The following is a 24467-nucleotide window of genomic DNA, read 5'->3' on the forward strand; positions in this document are numbered from 1 at the left end:
GTCGGGTTTGAACAACCAGCGTTTTAGTTAATAGTCAAGCACTTAACTGCAGCACTCAGGGATTCCTTCCTGCAGGCTGTCGTTGTTGTTAGTCACAATTAAGTTGATTCCGACTCATAGAGACCCCAAGTTTGCAGAGTACAACTACTCCATAGGGCACAGGGTTTTCAAGGCAGTAAACTTTCAGAAGTAGATCGCCAGGCCTTTCCTCTGAGACACCTCTGGGAGGGTTCGAATCCCCAACCTTTCAGCTAGTAGTCCAGCATTTAACCATTTGCACCACCCAGGACTCCCTCCTGTGGGTTACCAAACCAAAACCAAACTGGTGGCCATCGAGTCGATTTTGACCCATAGTGACTCTAAAAGAAAGAGTAGAACTGTCCTATAGGGTTTCAAAGGAGCAGCTAGTGGATTCGAACTGCCGACCTTTTGGTTAGCAGACAAGCTCTTAACCACCGCACCACCAGGGCTCCTCCTGTGGGTTAGGATTGGGTAAATACCATATTTGAGTGCTGACCTGGGTCTGGAGCAATATTGCATGCCAATCTCCTTCCCTGTAAACGCCCAGTTTGACAAGTCTGGGCCTACAGACCACATTCTCCACCGCCGAGTGGGTCATACCCTGGCCTGGCCATATCCCAGTCCTTATCTGTCCACTCTCCTACCGGCAAACAACTTTCTGTTTTGGATAAGTGGACGTCCTTCTTCCCTCTTCACAGATGGAAGCTACTTACCTTCAAGATCCAGCTCAAAAGCAGCCTTCTATCCCTGTGCAATGCCCCCACCCCCAGAAGGAACCGCTTCCGGGGCATTTAATGGCATCACTATTGCATCACATATCACAGTGAATCGTCACTTGCGACATCTCCTTTACAATCCTGAGGGTGAGTGTATCTTATTCATTCCTTGGTTCCCACTACATACCCAATGCCTGGCACATAGCAAGTCCTTAGTTTGTCTTGGCAAATGGGTAAATAAAGAAAGAACCTGACGATTTTTTAAAGTATAATTTGCGGCCTCTGTAGAACTGGGAAAAATTAAGGCTTTTTATCAACTATTATCTGAGTTGCTTCTCCATACGAAAAGTTAAAAGTAAACAAATTCCTTGGGACCTAAAGTATACAATTTAGCAACTTCTTAAAAGGATTAGGTGCATGCCCTGTAGCAGAAGAAAGATGTTCCCAGGACCTCAGAAGCAAAGCTCAGGTTTATGTCTTCGATGAAAAACTAGCCTGTTGTTTCCAAACACACATCAAAGTGGCCTGGTTATTTCATATTTGAATGGAAGGTCAATTACAAATGGTATTGCTATGAACCATGAACAAATGAAAAAAATCCTGGGTGAACAAAATGTAAATTCTATTCCCCAGGAAACCTTGGCGCCTAGCTCACAAAACAGCAGAGAGGCCCACAATCATCCTAGCTCAGAAAATGCTAAGCTGCTGTAGACGTGATTTCTTTTACTTCTCAATCATCCAGTAAAAATAGAAAAATCCATCTAATTGTTATTTCTCTCAGAGTGATAGTCTCTTTCATCATTGCACTCCCTTACCCAGAATGATGCCGTTGGGTTCCTCTGGGGGCTGCCACACAATTCGTACTGATGTTAATCTCACTTCCGGAAAGACGAGTCTCACTGGTGGGCCTGGGGCTGATGGAAAAAAAAAAATAATCCTAGTGATTCAAATATCATTTCAATGTTATGTGGGTACATGACAAGTTACAAAGGATGTTTTAAGCTAGCCTAGCTACCTACCATCTACTATACCATCTATCTACCATCTACCATACCATTTACTATCCCATATACCATACCACCTACTTACTATCTACCACCTACTATACTGTATACCATACTACGTACCTACCATAGCCTAGCTAACTACCATCTACCATCCTATCTACCATACCACCTACCTTCCACCTACCATCTCCCCATCACCTACCTACCATCTACCATACCATCTGCCTACCATAGCCTAGCTAACTACCATCTACTATACCATCTATCTACCATCCATCATACCATCTACCAACTACTATATTACATACCATACCACCTACCTACCATCTACTGTCTACCATATCTTATACCATATCACCTACCTACCACAGCTTAGCTAACTACCACTGATGATAGTCTTCATTTGTAAAACACTCTAAGTTTGGGGCAAATGACTTTTGGAATATAACTGGCTCCCTGTGGCTCCCTAATGAGTTTGAGAATCATCTTATTTTGAATCCTGCCTATATGCTTTCCAAGTAACAAAAGCAGTGCTCAGAAACTATGCAGGAAACAGTGTAAGTGAGAAATTGCATGAAACTAGTATACCAGTCACAAAATTACTCCATATGCAGACTGTTTGTCAAGTTGAAAGTAAAGATTTCACCAATATGAACTCAGATTCTTTTACTGGATTTGACATCAGCAAAGTAGATATTAGAGAAGGCCTTGAAGTCCTTCCTTCTAAATGGAGGTCACAATTATTGAAAAAGTAACATGTTTATATTCAATGGCTTTTCTGTTATACATACCACCCCCTTCCTGCACTGTCACAGAAAATTAAGAGTTGATAAACACGTGCATATAATAATTCTTCTGTGTGATACAGGTGCACCAATAATTTAAAAAGCAGTGATATATTTTGGAACCATTTGGTAACATGGTCATAGCCCTTGTACAATATATTTACTCAAATGATTAGGCAAATAAGTTGGGTGGCCAGTATCAGAACTTCTTGTTGGAACTTAATAACTGATTGATTACCAGGTAAAAGGCAGTGACCAATGACCGATCAATACAAAATAAAATCATGTGTTGCAGTTATTCAACGGCTGTTGAAATCTGCCTCTAGCTATTATGCTGAGAATAGTATTTTAAATTTCAAACGTGTGGTGACACCGCTGTTGTTGTTAGGTGCCCTCGAGTTCATTCCGACTCATAGCAACTCCATTCACAACAGAACGAAACACTGCCCAGTCCTGCGCCATCCTCACGATTGTTCCTATGTTTAAGACTGTTGTTGCAGCCACTGTGTCAATCCATCTCGTTGAGGGTCTTCCTCTTTTTCGTCCACCCTCTGCTTTACCAAGCAGGATGTCCTTCTGCAGGGAATGGTTCCTCCTGATAACGTGTCCAAAGTATGTGAGACTAGGTCTTGCCATCCTCACTTGTAAGGAGCATTCTCGCTGTACTTCTTCCAAGACAGATTTGTTCATTCTTCTGGCAGTCCACGGTATATTCAATATTCTTTACCAACATCATAATTCAAAGGCATCAACTCTTCGGTCTTCCTTATTCATTGTCCATCTTTTGCATGTATATAAGGTGATTAAAAATAACATGGCGTGGGTCAGCCGCGCCTTAGTCCTCAAGGTGACATCTTTGCTTTTTAACACTGTAAAGAGGTCTTTTTCAGCAGGTCTGCCCAGTGCAATGTGTTGTATGATTTCTTAACTGCTGCTTCCATGGGCATTGATTGTGGATCCAAGTAAAATGAAATTCTTGACAAATTCAATCTTTTCTCCATTTATCATGATGTTGCTTATTGCTCCAGATGTGAGGATTTTTGTTTTATCTTGAGGTGTAATCCATACTGAAGGCTGTGGTTTTTGATCTTCATCAGTAAGCGCTTCAAGTCCTCTTCACTCTCAGCAAGCAAGGTTGTGTCATCTGCATATTGCACGTTGTTAATGAATGCTCCTCTAATCCTGATGCCCTGTTCTTCTTCATATAGCACAGCTTCTCAGATTATTTGCTCAGCATACAGACAGAATAAGTAATGGTGAAAGGATGCAACCCTCCTGCACACCCTTCCTGATTTTAAACCAGGCAGTATTGCTTTGTTCTGTTTGAACAACTGCCTTTTGATCTATGTACAGGTTCCGCATGAGCACAACTAAGCGTTCTGGAATTCCCATTCTTTGCAATGTTATATAATTTCTTATGATCTACACAGTCGAACGCTTTCGCATAGTCAATAAAACACAGGTAAACATCTTTCTGGTATTCTCTGCTTTCAGCCAAGATCCATCTGACATCAGCAATGATATCCCTCATTCCACATCCTCTTCTGAATCCTGCTTGAGTTTTTGGCAGTTCCCTGTCAGTGTACTGCTGCAACTGCTTTTGAATAATCTTCAGCAACATTTAATTTGCATGTGGTATTAATGATATTGTTCGATAATTTCTGCATTCTGTTGGATCACCTTTCTTTGGAATGGGCAGAAATATAGATCTCTTCCAGTCGGTTGGCCAGGATGCTGTCTTCCAAATTTCTTGGCATAGACAAGTGGGCACTTCCAGCACTGCATCCATTTGTTGAAACATCTCAATTGGTAATTGACACCACTACTTGGGTAAAATAAAGGCCAGAAGGAGAACCCAGGCTCAGGAGCCAGGCCTAGCTCACAGATACACAAATTCTGAAGTCAGGCTTCCTAGGCATTGATTGCACCTGCTTATTACCTAGTTATTACCAAGGCTGATCATCTGAATTACACTGAAATGTGTGTGTGGTGGTGGTGGTGGGGGGGTATGTTTATATCAGGACTGTGAGAAAAGGAAAAAAAAAATTCTGTGATTTGCCAGCATATACTTTAGGAAGAAACTATCATAATCAGCTTAGTTTTGAGGAACATCTTTTAAAATGCCCCCTTTTACTCGTCATTTGTGAAACTCACACGTTATAGCTTCAGTTTTGCAAGGAAACAACCTACATGTCCCAGTTCCCCTTTCAGAAGTGCCCGTATTCCCTGAGAGTCTGAGGTAGAGGGAGGGCTAACCACATGGTCTGCAAGATCATTGCCCTCATCTAAGCTCAATGGCACACAACAACAAGTGAGACCCAAAGGAGCCCTGGTGGCACAACAGTTAAGCACTCAACTGCTAACCACAAGGTTGGTGGTTCAAAGCCAACAGCAGCTCTGCAGAAGAAAGACCTGGCAATCTGCTTCTGTAAAGACTGCAGCCAGGAAAACCCTATGGGGCAGTTCTACTCTGTCACATGGGGCTGCTATGAGTCAGAATTGACTAATGGCACACAACAACAACAGCAAGCAAGCCTAGCTGTGGGGCCATCCCAGAGCAAAATGGAGAAAGCAGAGTTTTAACTCAGCAGTGAGAGAATGTTTAGGGTCTCATTCCATTACTGCAGGAAAGATGCTTAAGAAAACCCACAGTTGTTTCACTGGCCAGAAGCTTTAGATCCCCAGCCGGCTGCTGCGGAATTGACCCTGACTCATGGTAACCCCGTGTGTGTCAGAGTAGAACTGTGCACCATAGGGTTTTCAGTGACTGACTTTCCAGAAGTAGATCACCAGGTCTTTCTTTCCAGGTGCCTCTGGGTGGACTTGAACTCCAACCTTTCGATTAGCAGCCAAGCACGTACACAGCTTGCACCATCAGGGACTCCATTTTTCTAGATCCCCACAATGGGGTCTTTTTGGGGTAGGGGGAGTCAATATTCTTTCACCTGACATATTCACGATGGTCTCTTTAATAATGAAAACATAAAGGAGCTAACCTTTAAGTGTTTGCCATCTGTAAATGGAAAAACATATTTGCTGATGATTTAGACTTCCATAAAAACAAAGCCACCCAAATGCACTCATTATTCTGGCTTTCGGACACGGGGATCTGGGAACTCTACGAGCCTTTGAACACAGCACGCTCTTTGTAGGGACTGCTCGTTATCTCTGATAATGCAAACAGCGAGGCCTGGGGCATCAGGAGGACTGAGGCCCTGGTTGGTCATGAATTTTTACATAGATTTACAGAGACAGGTGGAGCAGCCTCAGGTGTTATGACACAAGCCTGCCTGGCACTGACTACAGAGTAATGGTGGAGATTCTGCATTGGTTCATAATCGGAAAAGGAAGTGTGCAAATGGGGCATCAAATGCTACCCACTGCTGTCGAGTTGATTCCAACTCATGGCAACCCCATGTGTTACAGGGTAGAACTGCTCCATGGGGTTTTCTTGCCTGTAGTCTTTATGGAAGCAAATTGCCAGGTTTCTTCCATGGTACCACTGAGTGGGTTGGAACCGCCAACCTTTAGGTTATCAGGTGATCTCAAACTGCTTGTGCCACCCAGGTACCTCTAGGTTTATAATTAGGCTGTAAAAATTCACTCCAGACTGAAATTGGCCATATAAATGCTTAGCGACTGGAAAACAATTCTGTTTTGTTTTCCTCAACCGAAAAAGAAAAACAAAGACTTGAAAATTAACTTTAAAATGACAGAAATCCAAATGATTTGGGCTGGAAGAGTAGATCTGGAAGAGTGGAGAGGGCAATGAGGGTGTGGAAGGTGAACGTACCGTCATCCTTGGTGCGCTCCAGGATGAGTGGCGAGCTGGGCACCCCGTTCCCGATGCGGGTGAAGGCCAGCACCTGGAGTTCGTACAGCACAAACTTGCGCAAGCCTGCCAGGAGGGCCGACTGCGTGTGGTTTCCCCGCACGACATGGCTCCTGGGCTCGGGGTCCAAGTCCTTGGCCCGGAATAGAACCTGCAGCATTGGCACACGGCGTGGTAGTTAGGCTGGTGCAGAATGTTAGTAGGAGGCCCTGTGGGTAAGGGGGTTGGGCTCACCACCATGAGCCAAGGACCAACTGTGATTTCTCCCCTAAAGACAGCCGTGGACTATGGAGCTAATCTCGATAAACTGGCAATATAGGTATATAGACACATATCCATTGCCGTCCAGTCAACTCTAACTCACAGAGACCCTATAGGACAGAGTAGAACTTCCCCATAGGGTTTCCAAGGCTGTAATCTTTATGGAAGCTGATCACCACATCTTTCTCCCACAAAGCCACTGGTGGCTTCAAACTCCCAACCTTGCGGTTAGCAGCTAAGCGCTTAACCACTCTGCTACCAGGGCTCCTCACATAGACTTATAGATTTTTCTGGAAGATAGTGATGAGGCACTTGTACCCCGGAGTAGAAGGGGAGTTTAAGTTAAAATTCAGTCCACAGCTTGACATCTTGGCTGTCGACCCAGTGTTTGCAACATCCGAGGCCGTGACTGCAGCCACTCAAACAAGGGCTTGATTATGAACACAGGGTGATTCGGCTTCTGGAAAGGAGCCGGCCAGCCCATGGGCTTCCCGTCTTTGTCAGACACTGGCTCATGGCTCAGAAGACCTGCAACCTTCCACAGGAGCCGTGAGCTCCGGCCTCCATGGACAACAGGTTGCCAGCCAGGCTACAGGCAGCCAACCAGTTGCCATTGTGTCGACTCTGACTCGTGGCATCCCCCTGTTTGTCAGAGAAGAACTGAGCTCCATAGCGTTTTCCATGGCTGATTTGTCTGAAGTACATCTCCAGGCCTAATCCCCAGACTGTAATGAGGATTAGATAGGACCATTAATACAAAAATCATGAAACTGCCCAGTGCTGTGATCTGTAAGTAATGACAAGCCCACTGGTTTGGGGGTGACGTTGCAGTAGCCGTTCCCAGCCCACATCTTGTGCCTGATGCATATGTACCTTGTAGCCCAATATAAGCCCATTCTGGTCCTGTTCAGGTACAGAAGCCCATGTCAGGAGGATCTGGGTGGAGCTGACAGCTTCTGCTGAAACATTTCCAGGGGCGGCTGAAGGAACTGTAAAGAACAAGAGTGAAATCAATTGGCATTCAAAGCCTAAAGGCTTTGACAAGCAAAGATCCGATCTTCACCCAAATAATCAAGCTGTCTTTGAAATAGCAATGCATCCTGAGTACTCTGTAGTGATCAGATTAAACCCACACGAGTACAACAGAAACGTAAATCTCCTTAATATTAGCAACAAATGCCATAAATCCAGGGTATTTAGGAGCTCAGTCCAGCAAGAAAATATGCCTGGTCTGTTCTCTATATTGACGTGCGCAGCTGCAGGCTTTCTGAAAGTGGGAAGAGCCTCACTCTCAGACAGAGAGTTGTTCTCTAACTTCTCTAAACACAGAGTTCTGTGGGGAGTAAGAAGGATGAGAGAGAAGGGGTGTTGTGATTTACACAAAGAGAAGGGGGGAAGGAGGAGGAAGAGAACATTTCCTGGGTGCTTATGATGTATGTGGCCCTGTGCTGGGGTCCCTGGGTGGTGCAAATGGTTTGCGCTTGGCTACTAACCTAACGGTTGGCAGTTTGAACCCACAAAACAGTACCATGAAAGAAAGGCCTGGCTATTTCCTTCCGTAAAGGTTATAGCCAAGAAAACTCTATGGAGCTCAGTTCTACTCTGTAACATATGGGGTTCCAATGAGTGGGAATAGACTTGATGGTGATGGGTGTGGTTTGGTCCCTGTGCTGGGTGTTTTTAGATGCAATAATCCAATGTGGGGGGGTATTATTAACCCTTTCTATGATGAGAAAACTAAGGCTCAAGAAAATTGCATCATCAAACATTCTAGAGCAGTATCTTGATCAAAAGGGGGGGAAAACAGAACAGAATTTAAAATTTTGATGAAATCCAGACTTTCTGGAGCCATCGAGGCTGTACGATCCCCCAAAACTATTGCTCTGAGATAATCTTTAAACCTTAAATCTTATACCAAACAATAGTTTAGCTTCATTAGTAAAGAACACCTGCCTTGAAAATTATGCTCTTTTAAGAAACTATCTATATGGGATCAAATTGACAACAACAACTCGAAAGATTATATAGAAAGCTTAGGGGGCAGTGAGTTTATGTTAATGGGAGAGGAACAATTGGGAAAAGGAAGGTGAGAATGCTTGCATAACTTGAAGAATGTAATCAATGTCACTGAGTTGTACATGTAGAAATTGTTGAATTAGTGTATGTTCTGCTGTGTATATATATAAATAAATAAATTATTTTTTACAGAAGAAAATGTCATCATGCTCCATTGAAGAGAAAATCATGCTTTTTTAGGATGAGATGGGCCCAGAGGCCAGTGTCTTACTCTTGCACAATATTGCTTCTGTCTACATGACGTTGTTGAGCTACTTTGTCTTGAAATGTTTGAAGGATTCAGATATAATGTGCATAAAGATAACAGTTAAACTTTAAAAGCAAGGACTTTATATTCTAGATCATCTCAATTTGCTTTGCTAATCTTCTCATGGACTCTTTTAAGCTTCAAATGTCATTCAGATGGGAAATGAGGGATCCAGGTTCATCACCAAGGACGATGGGGGGATGTCCTGCTTATAAACGGTCGAAGAGCGGAAGAAAGCACTCAGCTGTGGCCAAAGACCCCAGGACTCTCCAGACATGTGTGTTTAAAGGAGGAGACAGGCTTCACGTTCACTAGCTTCTGCTAGGTGTGTTGGAGTCCCTGGGTGGCACCAATGGTTTAGTGCTTGACTACTAGCCAAAAAGTTGGTGGTTTCAACCTACTTAGAGGTACCTCAGAAGAAAGCCCTGGCAATCTGCTTCCAAAAGGTCACAGCCTTGAAAATCCTATGGAGCAGTTCTACTCTGCACACATGGAATTGTCATGAATTGGAACAGATTCCACAGCAATAAAAACTGGGTGTGTAATGTGTGACAGAGTATTGGTACATGTCTCATTCAGCCTTCAAAACAACCCTGTCGGTGGTTCATCTGCAGATGAATAGTGGAGGTTCTGAGTGTTCCCATGGCAGCCCAAGATCACTATGCAGTGGCAGAATCCCCTTTGAAATGGGGGTCCTCCTGCGTGCACAGGGCAATGAGAAGTCCATGGGCTCAGGAGTCAGACTCAACTCCATGTGAATCCTGACCCACCACCCTCAGGCCGTGAGACTCCGGGAAGCTGCCCGGGCTCTGTGTCCCAGGTGTCCCATCTGTGATAGAGTTGAGCTCCACCTACATTCTTTAGAACCTGTCTCCTCTCTTCCCCCACTCTAGTGCCAGCACTCAACTTTGCAATTAGCAGATGATCGATAGCTATCTGTTCTAAAGGAAAGGAAATGATGATACTAATTGCAACATCTACCCTATGGAGATTCATAGCAACCCCACGTGACAGAGTAGGACTGCCCCATGTGGTTTCCTTGGCTGTAATCTTTACAGAAGCAGATTTCCAGGTCTTTCCTCTGCAGGGTCACTGGGTGGGTTTGAACCACCAACCTTTCAGTTAACAGTTGAGTGCTTAACCATTGTGTTACCAGGGCTCCTTTGCTATGAGTCCGAATCAACTCAACGGCAACAAACACCACCACCAACAAACCCTATGGAGTAAGAATTAAATGAAATACGGTAGAGTAGCAGACACAGTGCCCGACACACAGTAGGTGTTCGGGTTTTCGTACACCTGTAAGGTATTCATTCCCTTTCTCTTCTGCAGTCCCACCAGGGCTCCAAGCACAGGCGGATGCATGAATTCACCTCTGAAGAGTGAGTTCTCACAGGAGATTTCTCCACTGTTTCCATAGCCAGGTCATTCACTCATTCAGAAGCAAGCACTTCCTCCTTGTGCTTTGAGGGTAGCTCCGTCAACCGATTAGTGTGAATATGGACAGTAATGTGGGTTTGAAGAGCCCTTGTGGCACAACTGTGTATGCTCAACTACTAACCGAGAGGTTGGCAGTTTGAATCCACCCAGCGGTACTGCGGAAAAAAGGTCTGGTGATCTGCTCCTGATAAGATTGTTGTTGTTAGGTACGCTGGAGTCGATTCCGACTTATAGCATCTCCATGTGACAGAGTAGAACTGCCCCACAGGGTTTTCTTGGCTGTAATCTTTATGGAAGCAGATTTCCAGGTCTTTCTTCCATGGAGTTGCTGTGTGGGTTCAAACCGCCAACCTTTCGGTTAGCAGCCAAGTACTTAACCGTTACACCATTAGGGCTCCTTCTGTTAAGATTACAGCTGAGAACAACCCTATGGAGTACAGTTCTACTCTGCACACATGGGGTCACCATGAGTCAGAAATGACTCAACAACAACAACATGCTTATTTTATAAGAAAGAGTGTTAAGCCAGTACCTGGTATCAACTGTGAATTAAAGGGGTCACTATCATAAAATATATACATATAAACCTACAGTTTAGCTGGCTTTATCTTCCAGCTTATTTAGAATAAGATGAGATCCTCAAATATACTACCCGAGATGTTGGTACTGTGTACTGAAAACTCTGTCCCCGTATGTAAAAAGAGGGCCATCGTCATAGCAACACAACTGGCCCATTTCTCAAATCCTTAGCTGCTTCCTGCGGGTAAATCTTTGAAACTGTAAGTGCCCAATTCTCGCTATAGATCTACAAATAATGGCTGATTTTCTCTAAGAGGTGGTAATATGGGCTCTATTTGCTGCAGAGGCCACCCATGCCCCAAAGAACTAGGGCAGCCAGATGATGTAGCAACTGAGACACAACACTTCGGAACACAGCTAACTTCTAAGAAGGAAAAAGCCATGGCAAGGTTGTTCGATAAGAGAAAACGGCAGTGTGCCAATTTAACATTTGAGACCATTCAAATTCCACCAGGATAAAATCTGCCATTTAGTTACACAGTATCTATGTTTTCAAGATTTTTTTTTTTTAAATCTTATGCATCATCTATTTTGTGGTAGTTTCTACGCTTCTTGCAGCCTGACATCCTAAGTTTTTAGATGTTCTTAGAAATTCCCCTTCCATTGGAAACAAAACCATTTTAAGCCCTTCTTTTCTCCTTCTCCGTTTGCTCTGTCTACTCTAGTAGATTTCTGATCACTCCGTTTGCTGCAGCTCCTTGTGTTGTCTCTTTTGATTTTTAAGGGCTCTTTCAGCCTTATAATAGATTATAATCCAACATGAGATGTCATGAAGCCAGTCAAACCGCATTTCAGAACTGTAAACTTCATTTAGAAGTTCCACTTCGTGTTTCCAACGCTTCCATTCAGAATTCCTGTACACAGTGCTACTTTTAAGGACCAAAGGACAGCTGTTCCCAGTGAGGGTGGCCCTTCTCCCTTTCTTCTCTACTTGGTGGAATTCTCCATGCTATCTTCCGTACCGTGTGTACCTTAAGACACTTCTTTCTCATCACTCCTAAATGTTACATAGCATGCAAACCCGTCGTCTTTGAGTCGCTTCCAACTCAAGGAGACCGCACGTGTTACAGAGCAGAACTGAGCTCCATAGGGTTTTCTTGGAGCCCTGGTGGTGCAGATGGTTAAGTGCTTGGCTGCTAACTGAAAGGTTGGAGGTTTGAAACCACCCAGTGGCTCCGCAGGAGAAAGACCTGTCAATCTGCTTCCATAAGATTACAGCCTTGGAAATCCTACGAGGCAATTACGCTCTGTCTCATGGGGTTGCTATGAGTCCAAATTAACTCGACAGCACCTAACAACAACAACAACAATCTTTATGGAAGCAGATTGTCAGGTCTTTTTTCTGCAGCACTGCTGGGTGGGTTCGAACCACCAACCTTTCGGTTAGAAGCCAAGAGCAAACCAGCAGCTTGGTCCTCGTCTCAGTACACTCTCTAGTCCTTGCCCCTTCCCTTCCTGGTCGCCTCCACCACAGCTCCACCTCCCCACTCAGCTCTTGCAACTTCTTCACCTCTCCTGCCTCCCCCTGGCTGCCCCCCACCTCAAAGTGTTGAGCAATGCCTGGGGCATCCGTTCTGGGGACGGCAAGTGTTGAACATCAGTGGGGCCAGGAGCTGATAAATCAAAACTGTTGCCGCTGGGAGGGGCTTGCTGGCCAGAGGCAGGAGCTTCCCACAGAAGGAAGTTCTGGATGCTCCATTCAGAGGCACTAAATCTGAAGTAAGCCCTGGTGACTCAACATTTTAGTGCTCAGCTGCTAACTGAAAGGTTGGCAGTTTGAACCCACCGGCCAATCCATGGGAGAAAAGACCTGGCGATGATCCCATAGCTCCGCTGAAACTTACTGACCACTGATGCTGCTGATGGTATTTGAAATACCGGTGGCATAGCTTTCAGCATCCTAGCAACATGTAAGCTACCACAGTACCACAAACTGACTGACAGGTGGAGGGCATGGGTGTCCGTCAGAGTCCTTTACTCCAGCATTAAAATATCCAAAATCTGAATAACTTACATCTTGAAATTAAAATCAATAACCCAGACATTCAATTGGTGATGAAAATGCTGAATCAAACTCTTCTGTTCTTCCCAGAGAGGTATGTGTTCCATCAAAATTTCTAATTGAACAAAAATTCAATTAAAAATTAGAAAATAATTTTCTGTAAGCCATAACCCTCAAAAAAAAAAAAAAAAAAAAAAAAACGAAGAAGAAGAAGAAGAAAGTGACCACTGACAAAGCAAAGCTTAAGTTGCAAGTACAATTCTTACCCTAGATCAAAGATTTTTCTCAACAAGTGAACTGGGAACATGACAGTAATGAAATTGATAACGGTTAATCCTGCCCAGGCTATACATGACTTCCCTCATACATGATAAAATCCAACAAGACAAAAATTAATCCATTATGCTTTCTTTGATACAAAATTCTATACCTCAATATTAATTAAAAGATAGCAGTCCCTAAAAAAAAAAATAAAGTTTCTCAAGGAAGTCACCTCAAAGTTATTGTATAAGACATGACACAAGATTACCTAAAGAGAACAGAATAAGAAGAAAAAAATCTGAAGTGATTTTATGCATAGAGTTATATTCTCTTAACCACTGTGCAAGTAGCTTTTCAGCAGCTGGAAAAATTTATACAGAAATATAGTCTCAACTCAGCAATTTTACCACTGTTTTTATATAAAATTGAGATGGTTTTCTGAAGGAAATCATTGAATAGTAGTCTAGTTGGGTGTAAAATTTGAGGTTGACCGTTATTCAAGATTATTATTCCATTGACTTCTGGCCTCTATTGTTGTTCTTGGGAATTCTGCTTCAGTCAAATTGTCTTACCTCTGTAGGTGCAGTGCAGTGAATTACTTAATATGGCCATTCTAGCCACAGTCTTTGTGACTCCCACAAAATGACTGGGTAGGACTATGCAAATACAGTGTTTGTGGCCCACCAAGGGGACTGGATAGCCTGCTAAAATGCAAATAAGGTGCATGGAACCCCTGTGGGGGTAGGACCATGCAAATAAGGTCTATGGAACCCTAACGTGGGGGTTGGTCAGTTTTGCCATACCACTAGGCTTAAAAGGGACAGCCAGCCCCAGAGTGAGGGGGGACCTTACTAACACCAAGAAGAAAAGACAGGAGTGGAGTGCATCCTTTGGACCTGGGGTCCCTGTGCTGAGAATCTCCTAGATCCAGGAGACAAAGAGAAAGAGCCGTAACACTGAAGACAGTGCAAGACGGCGAGAAGCAGTGACAAAGAAATGGCGGCAACAGAACTAGGAGACCAGCACAAGACAGTGCAATGGGCTTCCCAGTCCATGCAGCAAGGCAGTTACAGTAGGTCTACCAACCCATGGAGTGAGAGAGCTGAGTGCATTTGGGAAGGAGGCTTCTTGGCGTAGTGGGGTGCCTCTGGGCACTTGTTGACTGAGCCAAGCTTGCCAACTCAGAGAGAGACAGCTGAGCGCCTTCATCCCGAGGCTTACTGGCAGAGTGGGGTGCCTCTGGGCACTTACTGGTGAAGCTAAAGAGCTTTGTAACACACTTGCCCTAGCAGGCCAGAGGTCTGGCCAAGGGGCAGAGGGCAAAAGGCCTGATTGCGGGCACAGCTGAGAAGAGGCTGTCCTGATCAAAGAACTGTATCCTTAGTTATTCCTGATCCTGAAATGCAGCCTGTTACTTCCCTAATAAACCCCATAACTTTGAGTACTGTCTGTGAGTTCTGTGTGGCCATTGCAACAAATTTTTGAACCCAGCAGAGAAGTAGAAAGTGCCATGGGAGGGACAGCTAGTGTCAGAATTGGTAAAAAGGTTGGAGGGTGGAGTATGTCTGACCTCCACGCATAGCAATCAGCCTGGGCTGTTGATGCTGATAATGAACTCCTCCCCCTTGTGAAGTTAGATGAGGAGTTTGGATGATGTTGCACTATGCCATTCTTACAGTAGGTATTCGCTTTTCACTCTAACTGGTTTTGAACTTTTTCTCTTCGGCTTTGCAATTGTACTACAATGTATTTAGGTGCCGATTTACTTTTATTTATCCTGCCCAGGATTCATGCTTCTTTAGACTGATAAATAATGTCTTTCATCAATTCTGGAATTTCTCAGCCATTATCTTCATATATTTCATCACTCTTATTTCCTCCCTCTTTCCCTTTTGAGTCCTATTAGATGTATGTTGGACCTACTCATTCTATTCTTTATGTCTTTTAACCGCTCTATCATATTTTCCATCTCTATGTCTTTGTGCTGTATTTTGAGTTATTTACTCATATCTAGCTTCCAGTTTTGGTAATTCTCTCTTTGGCAGTGTTTACACTGCTTTTGGAGGAGACTTGGTGGTGCAGTGTTTAAGCATTCAGCTGCTAACTGAAAGGTCAGTAGTTCGAACCCATCAGCTGCTCCATGGGAGAAAGATGTGGCAGTCTGCTTCCATAATGATTACAGCCTTGGAAACCCTATGGGGCAGTTCTATTCTGTCTTATGGGGTGGCTATGAGGTGGAATTAACTCAACAGCAGTGGGTTTGGGGTTTGGAAACTGCTTTTTACCTTAACCATAGAGTTTTCTTTTCAATCACTGTGTTCTATTTAGTTATTTTTTAAAAATCTGTCTCCTTAAAATGACATCTGAATTTTAAAGTTTAACACCTATTTTTAAAGAATTTAATCATTTTAAATGTGCTTATTACATATTCTTTTTCAGTCTAGTATGTCTTTTAAAGCAATTGAGGCCCTCTATCATTGTGTTCAAGGAAACCTGCTGGTACAGTGGTGAAACACTCGGCTGCTAATATAAAGTTTGGCAATTTGAACCCACCAGTAGCTCCATGGGAGAAAGATGTGGCAGTCTACTTCCATAAAGACTACAGCCTTGGAATCCTATGGGGCAGTTCTAATCTGTCCTATAGGGTCACTATAGGGTCCTATAGGGTCACTATTAGTTGGAATCCACTCGATTTTGGAATCCATTCGATGGCAATAAGTTATCTTTCTATTAGGAGCCCTGGTGATGCAATGGTTAAAGCGCTTGGCTGCTAACTCAAAAGTTGGTGGTTCAAACCCACCCAGTAGCTCCATGGGAAAAAAGACCTGGCGATTTGCTCCTGTAAAGATTACAGCCAAGAAAACCCTATAGGGCAGTTCTACTCTGTCGCGTAAGGTCACTGTCCATCAGAATCGACTCAATGGCACACAGAAACCTTTATGTTTATTTCTTGTTTTTGTTTTAAAGCTGCTTATTCTTACTCATAGCAGATTACTTCCTCGTGTGTTTGACAATTATGAGTTCATCTTAATAAGGGCTTGAAGAAGAATTCAGCAGTTTCAGGGCACAATATCAACATACAAAAATCAGTTGGATTCCTCTATACCAACAAAGAGAACTTTGAAAAGGAAATCAGAAAAGCAATACCATTTACAATAGCCCCCCCAAAGGATAAAATACTTAGGAATAAATCTAACCAGGGTCATAAAAGACCTATAAAAGAAAACTACAAAACCAAAAAGGACCTACATAAATGGAAAAATATACCATGCTCATGGAAAGGAATACCTCAACATTGTGAAAACATCAACAGTACCCAAAAAGATCTATAGCTATAATATAATCCTGATCCAAATTCCAATAGCATTCTTTAACGAGATGGAAAAACTAATCATCAGCTTTATGTAGAAAGGAAAGAGACCATTTAAGTAAAGTAATATTGAATAAAAAGAACAAAAGTAGGAAGCTTCACACTACCTGATCTCAGAACATACTATACAGTCACAGTAGTCAAAACAGCTTAGTTCTGGTACAACAACAGACACATAGACCAATGGAACAGAATTGAGAACCCAGATGTAAATTCATCCACCTATGGACAGCTGGATCTTCAAAAAAGGGTCAAAGTCCATTAAATGGGGAAGAGACAGTCTCTTTAACAAATGGTGCTGGCAAAACTGGATGTCTATAGAAAACTGAAAAAGGACCCATACCTCACACCATACACAAAAACTAACTCAAAATGGATCAAAAACCTAAAGGTAAAACCTAAAACTATAAAGATCACAGAAATAAAAATAGGGACCAATACTAGAGGTCCTAAGATATGGCATAAATTGAATACCAAACATAACTAAAAATACACAAACAGTAGAAGATCAATTAGATAAATGACACATCTTAAAAATTATAAACATTTATGCTCATCAAAAGACTTCTCCACTAAAACGGTAAAGATCATGGAAGAGAAAATAAGGATAACCCCAGGAACCCTAATATGTGGTATAAATAGTATACAAACCATAATTAACAATGCACAAACACCAGAAGAGAAACTAGATAACTGGGAGCTCCTAAAAATCAAACACTTATGCTCATCAAAAGACTTCACCAAAAGAGTGAAAAGACAACCTACAGACTGGGGAAAAAATTTTGGCTATGACAAATCTGATAGAGCAGGAGAAAAATGTAGAACAAAAAATCAAATTCACAAAAAAGACCAGACTTACTGGTCTAAGACCTGAGGAACCCTCAAGACTATGGCCCTGAGACACCTTTTGACCTGGTACTGAAGCTATTTCTGGAGACCATCTTTCAGCCAAACAATAGACAGAACCATACAATAAACAATAACACCTGAGAGAATCGAGTTCCTTAGAACAATCAATTATATGAGATAAAAAGGACAGCATTTGCCCAAAAGCAAAGATGAGAAGGCAGGAAGGGGTAGAAAATCCAGATGGAAGGAAATGGGAAACCCAGGGCGGAAATGAGGAGAGTGCTGACATATTGTGCAGAATGCAACCAAGGTCATGGAATACTTTATGTACAAACTATCAAATGGGAAACTAATTTGCTCTATAAACTTTCACCTAAAGCACAATAAAAAAATAGAAAAAAATTAAACAAAAAAACAACGGCTTGTTTTTTTATGGGACAATTCGACTGTGGTACTATCTCTCCAAAGATGAGCCATATTTGCTTCTTCTGGTTATGCAGAAGGTCTGGCCTAGTGCCAAGTTTTTGCTGTTGTTTTGTTTTGTTTTGTTTTGTTTTGTTTTGGAGGAGAATAACATCCTTTAATGGGGTATAATACGTAACTGTTTCAGCAAGAGTTGGTCAATGTCCTTCACCAGACTGAGTCTAGTACAATTAGATGGTGCCGGCTACCACCACTGACTGCTCTGACCGGGATCACAACAGAGCATCCTGGACAGAGCTGGAGAAAAATGTAGAACAAAACCCTAACTCACAGAAAAAGATCAGACTTACTGGCCTGACAGAGACTGGAGAAAACCCGAGAGTATGGCCTCCGGACACCCTTTTAGCTCAGTAATGAAGTCCCGAGGTTCACCGTTCAGCTAAAGATTAGACAGCCCCATAAAACAAAATGAGATTAATGGGGCACAACAGTCCAGGGACAAGGACTAGAAGGCAGGAGGGGACAGGAAAGCTGGCAATAGGGAACCTGAGGTTGAGAAAGGACAGTGTTGACATGCCGTGGGGTTGTTAACCATTGTCATAAAACAATATGTGTACTGTTTAACGAGAAACTATTTGTTCTGTAAACCTTCATATAAAGTATAATAAAAAGGAAAAAAAAAAAAGCGTTGGTCAGTGTTTCTCCTAAGGACAAGAAAAAACTGTGGGGAACAAGGACAATCTTCAAGGCCTCCCAACCATTTGTAAAGTGTACAATCTCTGAAACATAATTATTTTAGTAACATTTAATCTATACTAAATTAATCTAGGGAAGGCTGGGTTTCTCTTCTTTTTAACAGCTTTACTGACCATTGCTGTTGAGTCGATTCCAACTCATAGTGATCTTATAGGACACAGTAGAACTGCCCCACAGGGTTTCCAAGGCTATAAATCTTTACGGAAGCAGACTGCCACATCTTTCTCCCACGGAGTGGTTGGTGGGTTCGAATCACCGACCTTTTGGTTAGTAGCCAAGCACTTAACCACTGTGCCACCAGGGCTCCTTGAGATATCATTCACATATCATACAATTCACCCATTTGAAGTGTACAATTGCTCTAAACGGTAAAGTTTAGAGCATTTGCATAACACTCAAAACAAATCTCATATCCATTACCAGTCACTCTCCATTCCCCTGAAGCCCCTTCTCCTCAGCCCTAGGCAACCACCGATGTACTTTCTATCTTGGTAGATTTGCCTATTGTGGACATTTTATATAAACAGAATCATACAACATGTGGTCTTTTGTGCCTGGCTTCTTTCACTTTGCATAATGTTTTCAAGGTTCATCCATGTTGTAGCATGTAACAGTACTTCATTCCTCTTTGATGCAAATACTACTTCACTGTATGGCTATACTTCATTTTATTTATCCAGTCATCAATTGATGGACACTTGGATTATTTCCAACTTTTGGCTATTATGAGTAATACTGCCATAAACATTCATGTACGAATTTTTGTGTGGGCATATGTGCTCTACTCTCTTGGGCACATACCTAGAAGTAGAATTGCTGGGTCATATGATAATACAGCCTTCAGTATGGATTACACCTCAACATAAAGAAAACAAAAGTCCTCACAACTAGACCAATAAGCAACATCATGATAAATGGAGACAAGATTGAAGTTGTCAAAGATTTCGTTTTACTTGGATTCATAATTAACGCCCATGAAAGCAGCAGTCAAGAAATAAAATGATGTATTGCACTGAGTAAATCTGCAAAAGACCTCTTTAAATGTTAAAAAGCAAAGATATCACTTTGAGGACTAAGGTGTCCTTGACCCAAGCCATATTTTCAATCTCTTCATATGCATGCGAAACTAGACAATTAATAAAGAAGACCAAAGAAGAATTGATGCATTTGAATTATGGTGTTGGCAAAGAATACTGAATATACAATGGACTGCCAGAAGAATGAACAAATCTGTATTGAAAGAAGTACAGCCAGAATGCTCCTTAGAAGCGAGGACGGCGAGACTTCGTCTCACTTAATTTGGACATGTTATCAGGAGGAACCAGTCTCTGGACAAAGACGTCATGCTTGGTAGAGGGTCAGAGAAAAAGAGGAAGGCTTTCAATGAGATAGACTGACACAGTGGCCACAACAACGGGCTCAAACATACAATGATTCTGAGGCTAGTGCAGAACCAGGCAGTATTTTGTCCTGTTGTACATGGGGTGGCCATGAGTGGGAACTGACTTGGTGGCACCTAACAACAAGAATAACACCGTGATTCTATGTTCAGCCTTTTGAGGAACCACTGAACTGTTTTCCAAAGCAGCTGCACCATTTTACATTCTCACCAGCAATGTATGAGAGTTCCAATTTCTCCTCATCCTTGTCGACGCTTGCTGTTGTCCATCTTTTTTTTTATTCTAGCCATCATATTGGGTGTGAAGTGATAGCTCATTGTGGTTTTGCTTTGTATTTCCCTAGTGGCTAATGGTGTTGAGCATCTTTTCATTGCCCATTTCTATATCTTCTTTGGAGAAATGCCTAGTCAAGCTTTTTGTCCACTTTTTAATTGGGTTGTTTCTCTTTCATCGTTGAATTGTATGCATTCTTTATATATTCTAGATACAAGTCCCTTATCAGATATATGATTTGAAAACATTTTCTCCCATTTTGGGTGGTATGTTTTCACTTTCTTGATGGCATCCTTTGAAGTGCAAAAGTTTTTCATTCTGATGAAGTTCAATTTGTCTATTTTTTCCTTTTATCACTTGGGCTCTTTGTTGTCTGGAACCATGTTTTACATTAATTTCTCATTTGGAAGTCTCTGCACCATTTACTAGTGCAAATTCAGAACCCAAACCTAAGCCAGGCACATGACAGGAAACTTCTTTTTATTTTACACCCAGAATCCAAGTAGACACAGCCAAGCTTCTTTCATCTCCCTAAGCTGGTGGGCAGATACTTTTACTCTACCCTTTCAAAGAGGGTATAGCCTTCAAAATCATCCATGGGTGGTACAAAAGCTTAAGTGCTCAACTACTAGCTGAAAGGTTGGTAGTTTGAACCACCCAGAGGTGCCTCAGAAGACAGGCCTGGAGATCTCCTTCCAAAAGGTCAAGCCTTGAAAACTCTATGGAGCAGTTGTACTCTGCACACGTAGGGTCGCTGTGAGTCAGAACTGACTCAATGGCAACTAACAACAACAACACAGCCTTCAAGGGCCTTGTCTTCGAGTAGGGGTCTCAGTTCTAACTTGTCACCCTGCATAGTCTCAAGGCTGCATCTCTCGTTCCTGCATGGGTTTCAAATCCCACTTCTGGAAACTACCAGGATGGATCCAACTCACCCCCACCCTATCCGGGGCAGCTGCAACAACAGCTCAGCACCTACTGCTCTGGTTTTTAGCTCCATTTATGCCTCTGACACCAAGGGATCCTTCTGTAAAGATTACAGCCAAGAAAACCCTATGGAGCAGTTCTACTCTGTAACACATGGGGTCACCATGAGTTGGAATTAACTCAATAGCAACTAATAACAACATTTAATAAAATAACAACACAACAGGGAGGTTATTGTTTCACACATGTCTTAGGACATGGACAGAGGAGGTCCGGGAGGAGGGTGGGGGCAGGGTCCCTGGGCACTTGTCAGGACCCCAGTGAGGAAACATTGCTGGAAGAGGCTGGCGGCCTAGTGTCGCACTCCAGCTTTAAGCACAACCTCTCTGACTCTGTGTCCTTGGAGCCTCAAGAAAACGTGGACTCACCAGGCTCAGGGCCCGTCTTGGGGAAACACAGCTTATGTCTATGATGGAGCTAAAATAATAGTTAGAGCTGCAGCTCTTTCATTTAATGGAGACAATCAGTGGGGAGAAGGAAAAGAGAACAGATTATACCATTTGGCATCAATAAATAAAATGGGCCAGGACTTCTGGAGTGAGGGAGCGGGCATGGCCCTGGTCTTCACCTTCTGACCAATGCCCAGCTCACTGCCTCAAACTTTCATAGCTTTTCCTGACCACCTGTCTGGGGAAAGGTTGGGAATTTATATTATGTACTATTTCCAGTGGCCTAAGTTTGTCTTCCAGGAGCCCTGGTGGTGCAGTGGTTAAGTGTTTGGCTGCTAACTCGAATGTTGGCAATTCGAACCTACCAACTGCTCCATGGGAGAAAGATGTGGCAGTCTGCTTCTGTAAAGATTCATAGCCTTGGAAATCCTTTGAGGCAGTTCTAGTCAGTCCTATAGGGTCACTGTGAGTCAGAATCACCTCGGTGGAAATGGGTTTTTTTTTTTTTTTTAAGTTTGTCTTCTACCACCTGTCTGTCAGTTTGTCAGACATGTTACTTTGGACATATCAGGAAAGATCCATCGCTATAAAAGGACATCATGTTTGGTAGAGGGCCAGCAAAAATGAAGAAAACCCTCCATGACATAGATTGACACAATAGACTCAAAAGACAACAGTGGACTCAAACATACCAACAATCATGAATGGCACTGGACTGGGCAACATTTCCTTCTTATACATAAAGTTACCATCAGTCGACTCAATGGCAACTGACAATAGCAAGTTTGTTTAGAAGTATCATGCCCTCCGTGACAGATAAAGTACATGCTGTAACATCTGTTAAAGAAGACGGGAGGGCAGCAGCTAGCTGATTTCTTTTCAAGACAAAACTTCTCTAATTCAGTTGAGATGGGAAAGACCTGGTCTGTGTTACAGGGTATTGGTAAAGAAAGTTACATCCTTCCAGTTGTGTTTCTACATACTCAGACTAGGCTGACGAGGTCCTCCAGACCATTTTGAACTGGCTGAAGTAAGTCCATAAGGCTCAGAAGGTCAGGGAACACAGTTTGTCACAGCATACTACAGCGAAGACTGCTAAACATTTGCCAACAGTATTTCACCTCACTTAGCCCCATGACGGAGTTCTGGCTGATGGACTGTGAGCACAGTGAGGTCTGCCATCTCCGTACAAGTCCTAACAGACAGGTGTGCCATCTCCGCACAGGTCCTAAGAGACAGGTGCACCATCTCTGCACAGATCCTATGAGACAGGTGCGCCATCTCCGCACAGGGTCTAAGAGACAGGTGCGCCATCTCCACACCGGGCCTAAGAGAAAGGTGTGCCATCTCTGCACAGGGCCTAAGAGACAGGTATGCCATCTCTGCACAGGGCCTAAGAGACAGGCTTACCCACTCTACCCCTTCTTTTCCCTTCAGGTAATTGGATGCAGAAGGTGATTAGCCCCACAGGACAGCAGAACCGGGTCGTTGAACCACCTCATGTAAGAGAGCCACCTGCTGAATAGAACACCCACCTCAGACTATAATATGAGGGACAAATGAACTTCTAGTGTTAAAGCAATTGGACTTTTGGGGCCTTTGTGTTACGGCAGGCTAGATGATCTTAACGTATCACACATATTAATTTGTGAAGCAGAGGTTCTCCTTAGAATCTTTTACTCACTCTTACATCTCATCACTGGTAGTGAAAATTATCCCTAGTTAAAAATTTTAAAAATAATAATGAGTCTAGCCACTGTCAGAATTCATTATCAGTTCCATATTGGTGGCATGGGGTCCCAATGAAGTTTTATTTGAATTACTGTCGAGTCCAACCTAATTAGTGGGCTAGTAAAGTGCCGGTTTGGGGGCAGTGGTGGCTCAGTGGTAGAATTCCCACCTTCCATCACCTCCCAGCCAGTGCACCTCATGCACAGCCACCACCTGGCCATCAGTGGAGGCTTGCATGTTGCTGTGATGCTGAACAGGTTTCAGCAGAGCTTCCAGACTAAGACAGACTAGGAAGAAAGGCCTGGTGATTTACTTCTGAAAATCAGTCAGTGAAAACCCTATGGAGCACAACAGTCCAACGCGTAACTCATCATGCGGATGGCACAAGACCAGGCAGTGTTTTTTTCTGTTGTCCATGGGGTCGCCGTGAGCAGGGGCTGACTCGACAGCAGCTAACCACAATGACAACAAAGTGCTAACACAAGATACAGGCGGGGTGAACCAATGGGATGCCATGGCCTTGGGGTTTAAAAATTTAGGGAAACTCAGCCACATCTTTAAAGAGACACGGAGGGAGCTGAGTCTTGTGACCAGAGAGCCTTCCCCTCACCTGACTCCCGCGTGCGGCCCCGCACCACCTCGCTCCACGGCCCAGCCCCAATGGCATTGAAGGCTTGCATCTGGAGCTCGTATTCCGTCCACTCCTCCAGCTCCTCAATGGTGAACTCCCTCTCCAGCCGGTCGTTGATGACTTGGGCCAGCACCTGAGCCTGGAGGTCTGCACGCCAGTACTTGACCCTGTAGCCCACCGACTCGGGGTTCCCGTTGTACTGGGAGTCGGACAGCGGCTGGAACAAACAACAGGCCATGGTAAGCTGACATCTGGAACGGCTGCCCTGACGGGTCTCCAGGAGTGAGCCTATCTTAGGAGGCCAATCCCATGGGAATTGTTTTCTTGGAGAACATTCTTAGAATCTTCTATTCTTCTTTTCCCTGGGACTTTTTTTGTGTTAATTAAATGAAACCCTGTCAGTAACTTTGGCTGGCATAATTTCTTTTAAT

At 43.3% G+C, this 24467-nt stretch overlaps 1 protein-coding gene across 1 annotated transcript in view; it reads right to left on the minus strand.

Annotated features, from left to right (window-relative positions):
* The window catches only part of SDK1 (sidekick cell adhesion molecule 1), an 819863-nt gene that overhangs the window by 141240 nt on the left and 654156 nt on the right, over positions 1 to 24467 (minus strand). Inside the window, exons 24-27 of the mRNA XM_004385956.1 lie at positions 24016 to 24253; positions 7496 to 7611; positions 6323 to 6512; positions 1553 to 1651 (exon numbers count right to left, since the gene is read on the minus strand). Coding sequence (XP_004386013.1) covers positions 1553 to 1651; positions 6323 to 6512; positions 7496 to 7611; positions 24016 to 24253 — 643 coding nt within the window. The remainder of the gene's footprint in view (positions 1 to 1552; positions 1652 to 6322; positions 6513 to 7495; positions 7612 to 24015; positions 24254 to 24467) is intronic.

This window comes from Trichechus manatus, unplaced genomic scaffold, assembly GCF_000243295.1.
Source record: "Trichechus manatus latirostris isolate Lorelei unplaced genomic scaffold, TriManLat1.0 scaffold00151, whole genome shotgun sequence".
NCBI lineage: Eukaryota > Metazoa > Chordata > Mammalia > Sirenia > Trichechidae > Trichechus > Trichechus manatus.